At 35.9% G+C, this 12115-nt stretch overlaps 1 protein-coding gene across 1 annotated transcript in view; it reads right to left on the bottom strand.

The window, feature by feature from the left end:
- The window catches only part of MYO6 (myosin VI), a 161474-nt gene that overhangs the window by 44926 nt on the left and 104433 nt on the right, over positions 1 to 12115 (bottom strand). Inside the window, exons 12-16 of the mRNA XM_031667243.1 lie at positions 8862 to 9006; positions 6907 to 7064; positions 5142 to 5233; positions 3015 to 3087; positions 1382 to 1509 (exon numbers count right to left, since the gene is read on the bottom strand). Coding sequence (XP_031523103.1) covers positions 1382 to 1509; positions 3015 to 3087; positions 5142 to 5233; positions 6907 to 7064; positions 8862 to 9006 — 596 coding nt within the window. The remainder of the gene's footprint in view (positions 1 to 1381; positions 1510 to 3014; positions 3088 to 5141; positions 5234 to 6906; positions 7065 to 8861; positions 9007 to 12115) is intronic.

Genomic DNA, 12115 nt, shown 5'->3' with positions numbered 1-12115 from the left:
TAATTCCACGAAGCAACTCTAAACAGCTTTTCTTTCTCACTCTCCTGTTTGTTGTTGTTGTTAATGATGTTATCTATGAGATGACGCAGCACCTATCTTTGTGGTTGAAACTGACATCCATTTGTGTGGCTAGCACATTGTCTGTACTAGCCAAGCTCTTGTGGGTACAAGGATGGAGTTGTGCTTTTATTACCTCAGGTGATGATGACTGAATGAAAAGACAGGCTCAGAAGAGGTGAACACAGGAAACATCTCAATAGCCACACAGTCCACCCCCATGGAGAATGGCTCTACTTTTCATTGCCACAAAGACTCAAGCACAGCTCTAGGACCTAACAGCCGTTCAGAAACCAAGTGTTCTGGGCCAGGCAAAGCGGCTCATGCTTGTAATCCCAGCACTTTGGGAGGTCAAGGTAGGGGGTTCATAAGGTCAAGAGATTGAGATTATCCTGGCCAACATGGTGAAACCCCCGTCTCTACTAAAAATACAAAAATTAGCTGGGCATGGTGGTGCATGCCTGTAATCCCAGCTATTCAGGAGGCTGAGGTAGGAGAATCACTTGACCCCAAGAGGCAAAGGTTGCAGTGAGCCAAGATCGCACCACTGCATTCCAGCCTGGGTGACGAGAGCGAAACTGTCTCAAAAAAAAATAAAATAAAATAAAATAAGAAACCAGGTCTTCTGGCCCTTTTAGAGTGCACCTCTCATTTATTTCTACTGCTGTCTGTGTCTGCTCTTCTCTTTACCTAATCTTTCTATTGCTTCAGATTCAATTTCCCTCTCTGAGTATATTTTCCACTCAAAACTCCTTAGGAAAGAGGGTCAAAATGATTGGCTGATCATTATCTAATATGTATTGCATGCACCAGTCAAGAGTTCTAAGCCACAACCTCAACTGCTGGTCTTACAAATGAGCAGACAGATGGCTGCTTGTGACTCCTGGAATGTGATATCCACTTAGCTCAGAAGGGAGACCATGAAGACAGCAGGTAATCCTCACTGTACTTTTAATTTTTTGACACAGGATCTTGCTCTTTTGCCCAGGCTGGAGTGCAGTGGCATGCTAACAACTCACTGTAGCCTCGACTCCCAGGCTCAAGCTATCCTCCCACCTCAGCCTCCCTAGTAGCTCAGACTACAGGCACATTGTACATATTAGACAGATGAAATGTACTTTTCATCAGAGAAAAAGTCCCTTGATTACATAAAAATCATATATAAATACCCATCTAAGGAAGATACTGTGCTGGATATAATATAGTTGCTCTACACACGCCATAATTTTTATTCTAATTATTTAATAATATCTAATAGCTAATGCACCCTTTTAATAATGTCTCATCCCACCACAGAGTCTCAGTTTCAGAATGGCAAACTCACAGTGAGTCGAAAATGATCCTTGTGCTTTTGGTGAACTGCAGATGTAAAGTGTTGATCACTTGGCTGGGGAAGGCGATTTTCCTCATCCAAAATATCCAGTATTCCCACTAATTTGGCTTCAATTAAATCTATTTCAAAAAATGAAACACTCACAATAGTGTAAAAACATAACATTTTAAAGATATGTGAACAATTCACTGATCACAGATTTCAAGGACTGATCAGAAACAAGATAGCATGTGATTCTATACGTGTTCTCTCAAAAGTTACAGAGAGCTGATGGATTTTTATTTCAAATCTGGCCATTTATAAAAAAGTAACAGTATATAATTAATATAGGTTTTAGAAAAACTATTACATAAAGACAGCAAATGACTATAATAACCATTCCATTTGTAAACCAGGAAAAGAGGCTAAGGAATTTGAAATTCCTCCTTTTCCAAATGATAGCTATATTCAAAGTAAAGTAAAACTACAGAAACTTCTGCATGCATAGCGTTTTAATAATACTTTTAGAAACTGATGTAAATGCTTTCAAACAAAATCTGTAACAACACATTTTTACACTCTTTCCATTCGTTTGAATTTCCTTCTTGTCCAAACTAACTATAAAATGTAAACTGCTTGAATACAGTATGTAACAATTATTGAGTGGAACAAAGCGGTAAGACATAGGAAGAGAAAGATTCTAACTACATTAGTGAGAAAATGATGCTTCTTGGGTAACTAGTGGTAGTGCAGGAGGGGCATGCTGAACTAAGCTACGAATGCGAGTATTTTGATAGATGTAGTAGCAGGTGAAAGTGGGCCAAAACACAAACTGAAGGGAAAGAGTTCCAGCCATATCAAACCACACAGTCAAAGACACAGAGGTTAGAAACGGTCAGTGTGTTAAGGAAACGTGGAGTGGACCAGATGAAATGTGAAAATGCTTTGAAAATTTATACTGAGGTAAAGTAATATTATTATTATACTATTTTTTTTTTTCAAATCTAGCCCATCAGTTACTTGTTGGATTGTCAAATTGTGTTTTAAAAACAAGGCTTGCCCAACGGTCTATTTTAGAGATGGGGTGGGGAAGAAACGAAAGACTGAAAACCGGCTGTGGGGCTACAGGGAAAGGTTTCTTTACCACTAAAATGAAAGCAGAGCCTCTATTCTCCTGCTGCACAGTGTTATCTGGCTGTGACACATGAAGTCAACTCACAACCAGTTAGAGGGTGCTGTCAATGCACAGAGTACAGCAGAACCAAGAGAATCACAGAAAAGCAGGGCAGACCCTGACAAACTTGCCTGGAGCCTGGCCTAACTATGGACTTCCTCAGGTGAATCAATCTCTTTGCTGACTAGGCAATTAAGTTTCCCCTTTAACCAATTCACATGCTAACTATTTAAGTAGGAAAACATCCTTCAAAATAAATAGAAGAGATTATAGAAAACTTCCAACAAAGACACCTTTGACGTCTTGGTAGGAAAAAATAACTTCCAAGCAGTAATAGAGAAGTAACCTTCTCTCAAACACCAGTTTCAAGTCATATAACAAGTCATGTCAATTACAAAGCACAGAAAAAGTACTGAACACATTCACTTCATCTTCCCGTATTTTTCAAAGGTGGAGTTAAAAAACACATACCTATACAGTCCTGATTATCCACATAATGTACTTCATTAACACCTAAACCTTCTTTTTGATAGAGTTCTTGTTCCTAAAAATGAAATAATCATAATCATAGATATGGAAATACAGAGCAATAGTAAATTTTGTGCTGTTTCTGAACATAACATTTACTAATTAGAATGCAAAGGTTTATACAAACTGGTATAGCCTTAAATGTTTTCCAAAAACATACCAGATTTTGAACATTTGCAGACAGGCACTAAAGGCAAGGAAATAGCAATTAACTGCAAATGGACTCTAGTATCAATACAGTGATTCCATACATACGAGGCATACATCACTTGGGGAAAATAAGCGTAATTTGGAAGAACAATATATGATCAAATTTGAGTCCTCAACCATGTCTTGTGTCTTCTTAAAATTTTTAAAGGGATTTTATCATAGATGGGTAAACTACGCAATGAATTTAAGTAAGTATGTTTTAATGTTGTTTCCTGAATGTTTAAATATTTCCTCCCATGAGAGATACTAGAAAAGGTTTCCAACATTCTAGAAGGCACTGTCCACTTTAACACATCTCAATTTGAAATTCACATTTATTTTAAAGGATATTAAAAAGGTGAACATAAATCAAAATACAGTCTCCTTTTTATAATGTTTCTAGATAAAGTTTTTCGGTAGGTTGGTGTAGAAGGGAAGGATTAGCTTATGTTAAATTAGAGGCCTGAAGGTAAAACTTCACATGGTAATAGAACTAATGTGACTGGATAAACATTTTCAGAGAAATTACCTTACTGGTAAATACTTGTTTTACCTGTTTGTTTATGCCAGAATTTATTTAACTATAGAATGTAAGTAAAATGTACAAAAGCTAGAATGTGCTGGGAAGCCCATAAAAACATAAACATAATAAAAATGTGGGAAAGATAGAAAGGATGGGAATAGGAAATAAAATACTGCACATTCCAGCCCAGATACAGTAGAAGCAGCTGACAGTCCACAAGGTGGCGTGACAAGGAAAGTACTGCCCAGAGGCACTCCAGGACAATCGACGCATCAAATCTGCTGACTTGGTGGCTTTGCTGCCAGACAGAGAAAGGTGAGCAGGCAGCAGAGTAGGCAGAAGCAGAGAGACCTGAAGAAGGGGAGGTACAGTAGGGCATGGTGACTCACGCCTTTAATCCCAGCACTTTGAGAGGCTGAGGCAGGCAGATTACCTGAGGTCAGGAGTTCAAGGCCAGCCTGGCCAACATGGTGAAACACCATCTCTACTAAAATTATAAAAATTAGCTGGCCATGGTGGCACGTGCCTGTAGTCCCAGCTACTCAGGAGACTGAGGGAGGAGAATCACCTGAACCCAAGAGGCAGAGGTTGCAGTGAGCCCAGATCGCACCACTGCACTTCAGCCTGGGCAAGACTTCATCTAAAAAACAAACAAACAAACAAACAAACAAAAAACAGAATGAGAGATGCCAAAGGCAGGGGTGAGGGTAGAAAGTTGTTTGGTGTGGTAGAAGTAGAGACAACAGACCAGGCGTGGTGGCTCACGCCTGTAAGCCCAGCATTTGGGAGGCTGAGGCAGGCGGATTACTTGAGGCCAGGAGTTCGAGACTAGCCTGGCCAAAATCGTGAAACCCCGTCTCTACTAAAAATACAAAAATCTGTTGGGTGTGGTAGCCCACGCCTGTGGTCCCAGCTACTGGAGAGGCTGAGGCAGGAGAATCGCTTGAACCCGGGAGACGGAGGCTGCAGTGAGCCAAGATCACACCACTGCACTCCAGCCTGAGCAACAGAGCGAGACTGTTTCAAAATAAAAATAAATTTAAAAATAAATTTTAAAAAAAGTAGAGACAACAAAATCATAAAAAGAAACAGAGCTTCAAGTCTATTAAAAGTCACTAATAAAAATAGATGTTCACTTCTGAGGAAGCCCCCATTAAGAGTTTTTATCAGGTCCCTAAACTTCAGCTGAACCATTAACACTTTTGATGTGCTTGAGCCCCGGGGCCTCTGCCAGGCTTCAGTCACCTTCCATTATACAACATCCGTCCCCACCAATCAGGGTAACTGCAACATATCTCTTCCTTGAAATTTAAAACAGCTTTATGCAGATCTTAAATTTAAGTTATAAGGGCAATTACCTCCTTCAGAATCCTTTCATTAAAAAATTGTTGAAGTTTTTCATTGCAATAGTTGATGCAAAATTGTTCATAACTGTTATGCTCAAAGTACTCTGAAAATATAAAACCAGAACCAAGAGTCATTATGAGATCAACTTCATATAAATTTATCATAGAATAAAATGTAATTGTAATAATGGCCTAATTTAAAATTAGGTTAAAAATATATATATACACATGTGTATATATATATATATATATTTGTTCTATACTTCCCAAATGTTCTCATTTCAAGACAAAACTTTATAGGTATTAAAAGTATTAAAAATACCCTGCTTCAGTTGACAAGGTTGTTTCTCAAATGAGATAAATGTTGTATACTAAAAGATATAAAACGTAAGTCACTTGTAACTATTTATTTATTTTTGAGACAGATTCCCTGTCACACAGGCTGGAGTGCAGTGGTACAATCTTGGCTCACTGCAACCTCCACCTCCCGGGTTCAAGTTATTCTCTTGCCTCAGCCTCCCGAGTAGCTGGAATTACAGACATGTGCCACCACACCCAGCTAATTTTTGTATTTTTAGTAGAGACAGGGTTTCACCATGTTACACAGGCTGGTCTTGAACTCCTGACCTCAAGTGATCTGCCGGCCTCAGCCTCCCAAAGTGCTGGGATTACAGGCATGAGCCACTGCACCCGGTCAACAATTCTTTAAAGCACAGGTATTAAAGCAATCTAAATTAAGCACAAAAATGACTTAAAATACAAGTGCTTTTGAAGATTTTTTTCTGCATAATCTATAAAATTACTTATCAAAAATGCTGTGGATACGAATTCATTTCTAAAATTAAGAGATTATATTACATGATGTCTAAGATACATTAGGCTTTACAATTTTATAATCCTTTGTGTGTTATGCTAAAACTGTTGTAAAAAAGGAAAAAATTAATAATAATAATAATTAATAATTCTCTACCTTTGAACCTAAGGTAGTTCAAAGGTAGAGAATTATAAAGTTTAAAATACATATTGCGTCAAAAGCAATACTCCATCCCTCCCCAAGTGTAAACACTCACACATTTCTTTGGCAAAAACCACAAAGAAGACACTACTCCTTCACAGCCAGAAACAATGCCCCGTCGATAAAGCCCAATACAAAACCCATTAGATTTACACTTCAAGATTTTTATATTTTTGTCATTCAGAGCAAAGCAGCATTTATATGCTGGTGACTCATTTCATTTCTGGTTGAACAGCTCTACAGCTATTTAATTACTTATCTTGATATCTTGTTTATTTGATGGAAAATACAGCTACTTGCTGACAGCAACAGCAATGAATTTCTAAACATACTAATGAGGTTGTCCTGTAAGTTAGGTCAACCTATCCCCAGCTCTACAAATTAGTCAATGGTTTTAGCAAGTCTATTTATCTTTTTTGTTATTTAATTAGTGAAAGTATTATCTTTATTAGTAGCACACAAGGATTTACCTTTATTCAGCTGTATTCCTTTTACAGTACAGAGATATCCTTAACTATAGCAGTTTCAATCAATGTTTTAATCTTAGCATTAGTATCATCAAAACTAATCCCCACGAGTCTTTCCTCTTCTCTTTAAAGTATCAGCTCCCTACCTAGGTCATATTACGAAATGTGAGTGTGGACATATAATTACACATACATCAAGTAAAATGAGTTACAAAGGAGAAAAGATTTAAGAACAAATTCTAATGTGTGAAAAAATATGAAACGAATATATATTCACAAAAGAAACTCTACTTACCAAAACCAGCAATATCTAGGACTCCAATAAAATAAGATGATGTTTCAAAAGGAAAACACTGATTTACTCTGTTTACCACATGATCAAAAAGATGGCTATACACCGTCTTTGCCAGGGCATCACGAGCGTTGTTTGCTTGCTCCACTTTCAGAGGTACCCTATAAAAGAAAACTATACTAGTAAAAATTATTTATGAGTGTATACTGTGAAAATGATACCACAGTCAGAGTGCACCTAAACATACCCACAGGGAGAACAAAATAAATACCAAAGGTCATGTGAGAATAGGACAAAATGGGGCTAAGTAGAAAACTGCTACAAGAGAACTAATGGAATTACCTAAAATTAGATCAAAAGTCTATTATCGGGTTAAAAAAAAGTTAGGCTTAAAAAATCATTTTGACCTTAATTTACATCCTGAATTATTCATCCAAAATTATTCAAAGGAATAACCTTCCTTTTGACTTTCCTTTAAAGCAAAGGAAACAGTGTTTAATTCAGGATAACTTTAAAGTTTGGTAACTTCTTTACACTGTTTAGGATAAAATGTTTACATCTTAAAATTTGAACTGTCCCATTCTACTATTTAATATAACTAACTATTCGGTATAACAGTATTAAATGTTGCAAGTACAGACACACAGCCATTGTCCTCAAGAAAACGATAGTCTGATGAAGAGACACTGCACAGAAGAGAATTTCCAAACACCATGCTAAATACTATCATAAAGATAAGCATGGGGTACCAAGAGAGCACCCAAAAAAAAAAAAAAAAAAGTCAAATTTGGAAGTAGAATTGTAAGTCATTCAGATCAACCTGACACTTGATACTTGAGCCTCTGTAAACAGTGATTTCTCACTTACGTTTTCTGCAATGGAACCCTTTCTTGAAGTGAGTTTCATGTGGACACGCTATACATAGAATACATAAAAGGAGCTGCTTTGGATTCTGGAATGGCATTGATTGAAAAGAAGAAACAACAACAAAAAACTGCTTTGGAACAAGGAGAAAATGGGAAAACGGAGGAAGCAACGCCTGAGAACCACCCACCTGCACGTGTATGGGCTTTCCCTTGGGCCACAGAGATATCTCTAAGGAACCAAATAACTGTAGGCTGTAGGGTGCTGCTCTACAAACTTCTTCCAGAGTTTTTCTTTATAAGAAGAACAATTTTGAATTTGCTTAGCAAAGAATCAGGCTAAGCATACCCTGCTAAAATTTTCAAAAGAGTAAGAGGTAGCCAATTTTCTGAGAGGCTAAAAGCTTTTACAAAAAATTTTTCCTGTTTAAATTTGTTGCAAATTTTTCTGAAATATGTCACTAGAGCTCACTGCCTGTCTTATTTAGTAAGAGATAAAGGGTCTTTTTCCCTTCACAAATGAAGATTCTGCAGTGCCTCAGAATGACAAGGCTGAATGTCAATTTTATTCTACATTACCAAAACCAAAAATATATAAAATACAGGACACGGAGACAAAAGTATACAAATATCCAGGTACAATCTAGAAGTTCTTGGTTACTGATTTTTAAAATCTTGGTTAAGCCCTTATTTCTTGTCATTTGTAATTTCTCCCAAATAAAGAATCCTAAACATAAGGAAAGTGTCATTTGCTGAGTATTTTGCTACAGTGAAATCTGCTTAATACAAGTTTTAGTAAACATTATTAGTAAAATGATCTGTTGCCTAAAACTGTCACATACTGATTTATATCATCAGCTCGTATTTTCATAGTTGTAGAAAAGTAAATCTCTCTTACCTTATAAATTCCAAATATCAACAAGGAACAACTTTAAGAGCTATGTTAACTCCATTTATTTATTTGATGGATCACTACACTGAGATGCACAGAATTTTGATCTATCAAGCTCAGGTTTTAAATGTAATGTAACTTATGTTTTTCCTTGACAAACTGCAAGGCAAAATTTTTGCTGCGCAATTAGTTAAGGAACTTACTTTATAACTGTTCCTTTGGTGCCCCCTGCTGTTGTTAGCATGACTCTTGTGGTCAAACTTACTCGAAGATCATCTTGGTCCAAACCCAGTAATTCAGCACAACATTCCAAAGACTGAGCAGATTTATTCTTCAGATTACAACCACCTAATGGAAATATATTTTAATTGAAATTAATAAGTGTTATATAAACGAGATTTTCAAGACCCATTTCTTACAATTATACTTCACTTACAAAAAACTATATAATGGGCAAGGCTTATCTGTAACTCTTAAATCCACCTCACTTTTTCACCATCCTTGTCAAACACTCATACTGCTAAGATCAACAGACGACCCTCCCTTGGGGAAGTCCATGGTATAATCCTTTAAGCACATCAATATTAAACTGCCACTGTTTCATTTTTTATGACCCTATAAGCAAACTACACTAATGATAGATTATAATCCTTCTTAATATATTAACTCTTTAGAGAAATATAGTATCTCATCATTAAAATTCATATGACTCCAATAAATTTCAAGGAGTAATTTTAGTGCAAACGCTGTAACGCACCTGGATAGATCAATTTGGACGTATATATCTGTCTATGGATGTGTTTATGCATACGTAATAAGCATGTACTCATATTGCTTTGAAGTGGGTTGAAGGGAGTGAAGAGACAATTACTATTACCTGTACAGGTAGAGTATCCCTTATCTGAAATGCTTGGGACCAAAAATGTTTCAGATTTTAGATTTTTTCCAATTCTGGAATATCTGCATGATGAGCTCACTTCTAAACACAAAATTCATTTATGTTTCATATACACATTAATATACATGTATACCACTGTCCAGTTTCTCCAACAGCTTGACTTTCTGTGCTAGAGATCAATACATACAAACGCTTCCTCTTTTACTTATTAATGTTACCCTTAGGGGTATCTGCAAGTCTTTTTGACATTTTCAGTATCTTTACACTGCAGAGCAGAAAATAGTAAAAAAAAAAAAAAAAAAAAAAAAAAAAGGGGGTGGGGGCAATGCAGTTAGGTCTTGACCCATGTGGGCATTTTGAGAAATCTGCCATTGGCACATCCAGCCTGCACATGTGCCATTTTATTTTTTGTGTGCTTGCACAGGGGCATGTGAGGAAAGGATATATTGCAGCAGAAGGCGGCCAGGCAGGTCATTTTTGCCTTAGTACATCATATCTATAGATTTCTATTTATAAGGGCTGTTTTAAAAAATACTATAAAGAAAGACAGTGCTTTAGTCTCAGGGCTGATCAGGCTCTACAACTACTAGCTATGTGACCTTGAATAAGTTACTTATTCTGTGCTCAGTTTCCTCGTCCATAAAACTGGGATAATTACTTTACCTACCTTATATGGTTGTTATTTAGATTAATAAGGTTATGTACGTGAAGTGCTTGGAATAGTGTCTGGTACACAGAAAGTACTAGATAAAGATTAACTATTCTTTGTATTTATTTATTTGCATTATAATAAAAGTAACATTTTCCAAATATTTTCAGATTAATATTAATAAATGATATATTCTAAGACTACCTAACTTAAAAACTACAAAGAATGTGTGAAAATCATGAGAATTTTATGACAAATTCATAAGTTACTTAACATACCAATCTCAGAATATGTATGAGAAAAAAATGTGAAAAATGAGACCTTATAAGAAGATGTTGTTGGGACAATTCATTGAGGAAAGAACAGCTTCTTTAATAAAGGTACTGGAACAACTGGATGTCCACATGCAAAAGAATGAAGCTGGACCCCTTCCTCACACCATACACAAAATTAACTCAAAATGGAATCAAAGACTTAAATATAAGAGTTAAAGCTATTCAACTGTTACAAAAAAACATAGGTATGAATCTTCATTTCTTTGCTATAATACCAAAATCACAAGCAATAAAAGAAAAAACAGATAAATTAGGCTTCACTGAAATAAAAATTTGAGTTTCAAAGAACACTACCAAATGAGTAAAGATAACAAACAGAATGGGAGAAAAGATTTGCAAATTATATATCTGATAAAGGACTTGTACCTAGAATATATTTTTAAAACTCTTACAACTTGGTAATAAAAAGAAAACCCAATTAATAAATGGGCAAAGAATCTCAACAGGCACTTCTCCAAAAAAGATATACAAATGGTCAGTAAGCACACAGAAAGATGCTCAGCATTTTGAGCCATCAGGAAAATGCAAATAAAAACCACAAAGAGATAACACTTCACACCCCCTATGATTGCTATAAGCATACACATAGTACTGGTGAGGATATGGAGAAAATGAAACCCTCATACACTTTTGATGGGAATAGCTCTGTAAAGTGGAAAAGCTACTTTGAAAAAGTCTGACAGTTCCTCAAAAGGTCAGAGTTTGCCATGATGTGATTCAGCAATTCCACTCCAAGGTATTTACTCAAGGGAAATGAAAACACATCCCAACACAAATTTGTCCACAAATGTTCTCGGCAGCATTACTCATAATAGCCAAAAAACAGAAACAACCCGAATGTCTAGAAACTGACATACTGCTAAATGCTATAACGTGGATTAACCTTGAAAACACTATGCTAAGTGAAAGAAGCCAATCACAAAAGACCACGTTATATAATTCCATTTATATGAAATGTCCAGAATAAATTTATAGACAGGAAGTAGATTAGTGGCTGAGAGAAGTGGGCAGTGAGGAGTGACTGTTAATGGGTATGGGGTTTCTTTGTGGGGTGATGAAATGTTCTAAATCTATGGTGGTGGTTGCACAACTCTGAAAATACTAAACACCACTGAAATGTACACTTCAATTGAGTGAACTGTATGGTATATTAATTAGATCTCAATAAAGCTCCTACCAAAAAAAAAAAGAAAGAAAAAAGAGAGATACTTTGAGAATATTTTGAATGTTTCATTCTATGAAAATGTGCTTATTACCCATGTGTAGGTTCTATACATATACATATTGCCTAAAATTATATAGCTCTCAAAAAACCAACCATCAAATAATTCATTTAAATATTTCTTCTTTTTTACTATATTGCAAAGTTTCTTACATAACTCCAAAAATTATGTAAGACTAAGAAAAAAAAACCCAGGATTTTTAATAAGTCTTAAAAGGCAAAATACTATCATGCAAAGTTTTCATATCATTTGTTTCCAAAAAAGAACTTCTTCAAACATTTTGAAAGTTTGTTGTTATAACATTTTATTTGTTATGTGGAATTTTAAAAACACAGGCAGTCCCAGTAAGTGT

Source organism: Papio anubis, chromosome 6 (genome assembly GCF_008728515.1).
Source record: "Papio anubis isolate 15944 chromosome 6, Panubis1.0, whole genome shotgun sequence".
NCBI lineage: Eukaryota > Metazoa > Chordata > Mammalia > Primates > Cercopithecidae > Papio > Papio anubis.
The sequence above is the reverse complement of the archived record's forward strand: the minus strand, read 5'-3'. Positions and strand labels throughout refer to the sequence as shown.